Source organism: Apaloderma vittatum, unplaced genomic scaffold, assembly GCF_000703405.1.
Source record: "Apaloderma vittatum isolate BGI_N311 unplaced genomic scaffold, ASM70340v1 scaffold28660, whole genome shotgun sequence".
Taxonomy (NCBI): Eukaryota; Metazoa; Chordata; class Aves; order Trogoniformes; family Trogonidae; genus Apaloderma; species Apaloderma vittatum.
In genome coordinates, this window is record NW_009694389.1 from 6,272 (window position 1) to 7,058 (window position 787).

The 787-nt window shown below is 64.2% G+C and overlaps 1 protein-coding gene across 1 annotated transcript in view; it reads left to right on the top strand.

The window, feature by feature from the left end:
• Positions 1-102, top strand: part of FAAH2 (fatty acid amide hydrolase 2) — a gene marked incomplete at its 5' end in the record, with an annotated part of 6,182 nt that extends 6,080 nt beyond the window's left edge. The window contains 1 exon segment of the mRNA XM_009867515.1: positions 1-102. This exon segment is cut by the window's left edge and continues 11 nt beyond it. Within this exon segment, the coding sequence (XP_009865817.1) occupies positions 1-102 (102 nt within the window).
• Positions 103-787: the final 685 nt, after the last annotated feature.

Consider the following 787-nt stretch of genomic DNA (forward strand, 5'->3'; position numbering starts at 1 on the left):
ATCCAGCTCGTGGCAGCCTCCTACAACGACCACCTGACGCTAGCGGTAGCCCAGTACCTGGAGAAGGCCTTTGGAGGATGGGTTTTACCTGGGAAAGTTTAGCCTGGGCTCCTGGCGCTGCAGGGAAGCAGGGATGGAGATGGTGGTGCCCAGCGAGGCGACGGCAGGCGCTGATGACTGATCCCACCATGGCACTACCTGCCCCCTCCTCGTGCCGTGCCCTCCTGGCAGTGGCCAGCCGTGCCTCCAGCCCCCGGGGAAGCTGTGCTATTGCTGTTGGAGTTGCCCCCTCCCTGCGGCACCCTCTGTTGGGGGAGAATTCCCCTCCCTGTTGTCCCTCAGCAGCCGCGGTGCCAGTCGTGGGCTGGCAGACAGGCACCCACCTTCTTCTGGACTTGGAGATGGCCGTGTCGGTAACGCTCGCTGCTCTGAAGACGCTGAGTGAAGGCTGAGGAGAGGAGGTGCTGCCGGACTGCTCAAGGAGAGCCCCGTCACCCTCGGGGTGGTCTGGGTGCATCTGTCCTGCTTGGTGGGTCAGGGCCATGCTCCATGGGCTTCCCGGCCTCTGCAGCCTTCTTGAGCTGCCCCCTAACCCAGAAGGGAGAGGGGCTGGAGATCCCCCTTTGCCCATCCTGCTGGCAGTGCTCTGTGGGTGGACGGTGCCGGGCACTGCTCCGTGTGGAGCTGGTGGGTGAGGGAAAAGGAGCTTTTGCTCTGATGAGTGTTTGGTGGCACTGGAGCAGCTCTTGCTGCCCGCCTCGGGGTGCGGGGACAGCTGAAGGGTCCA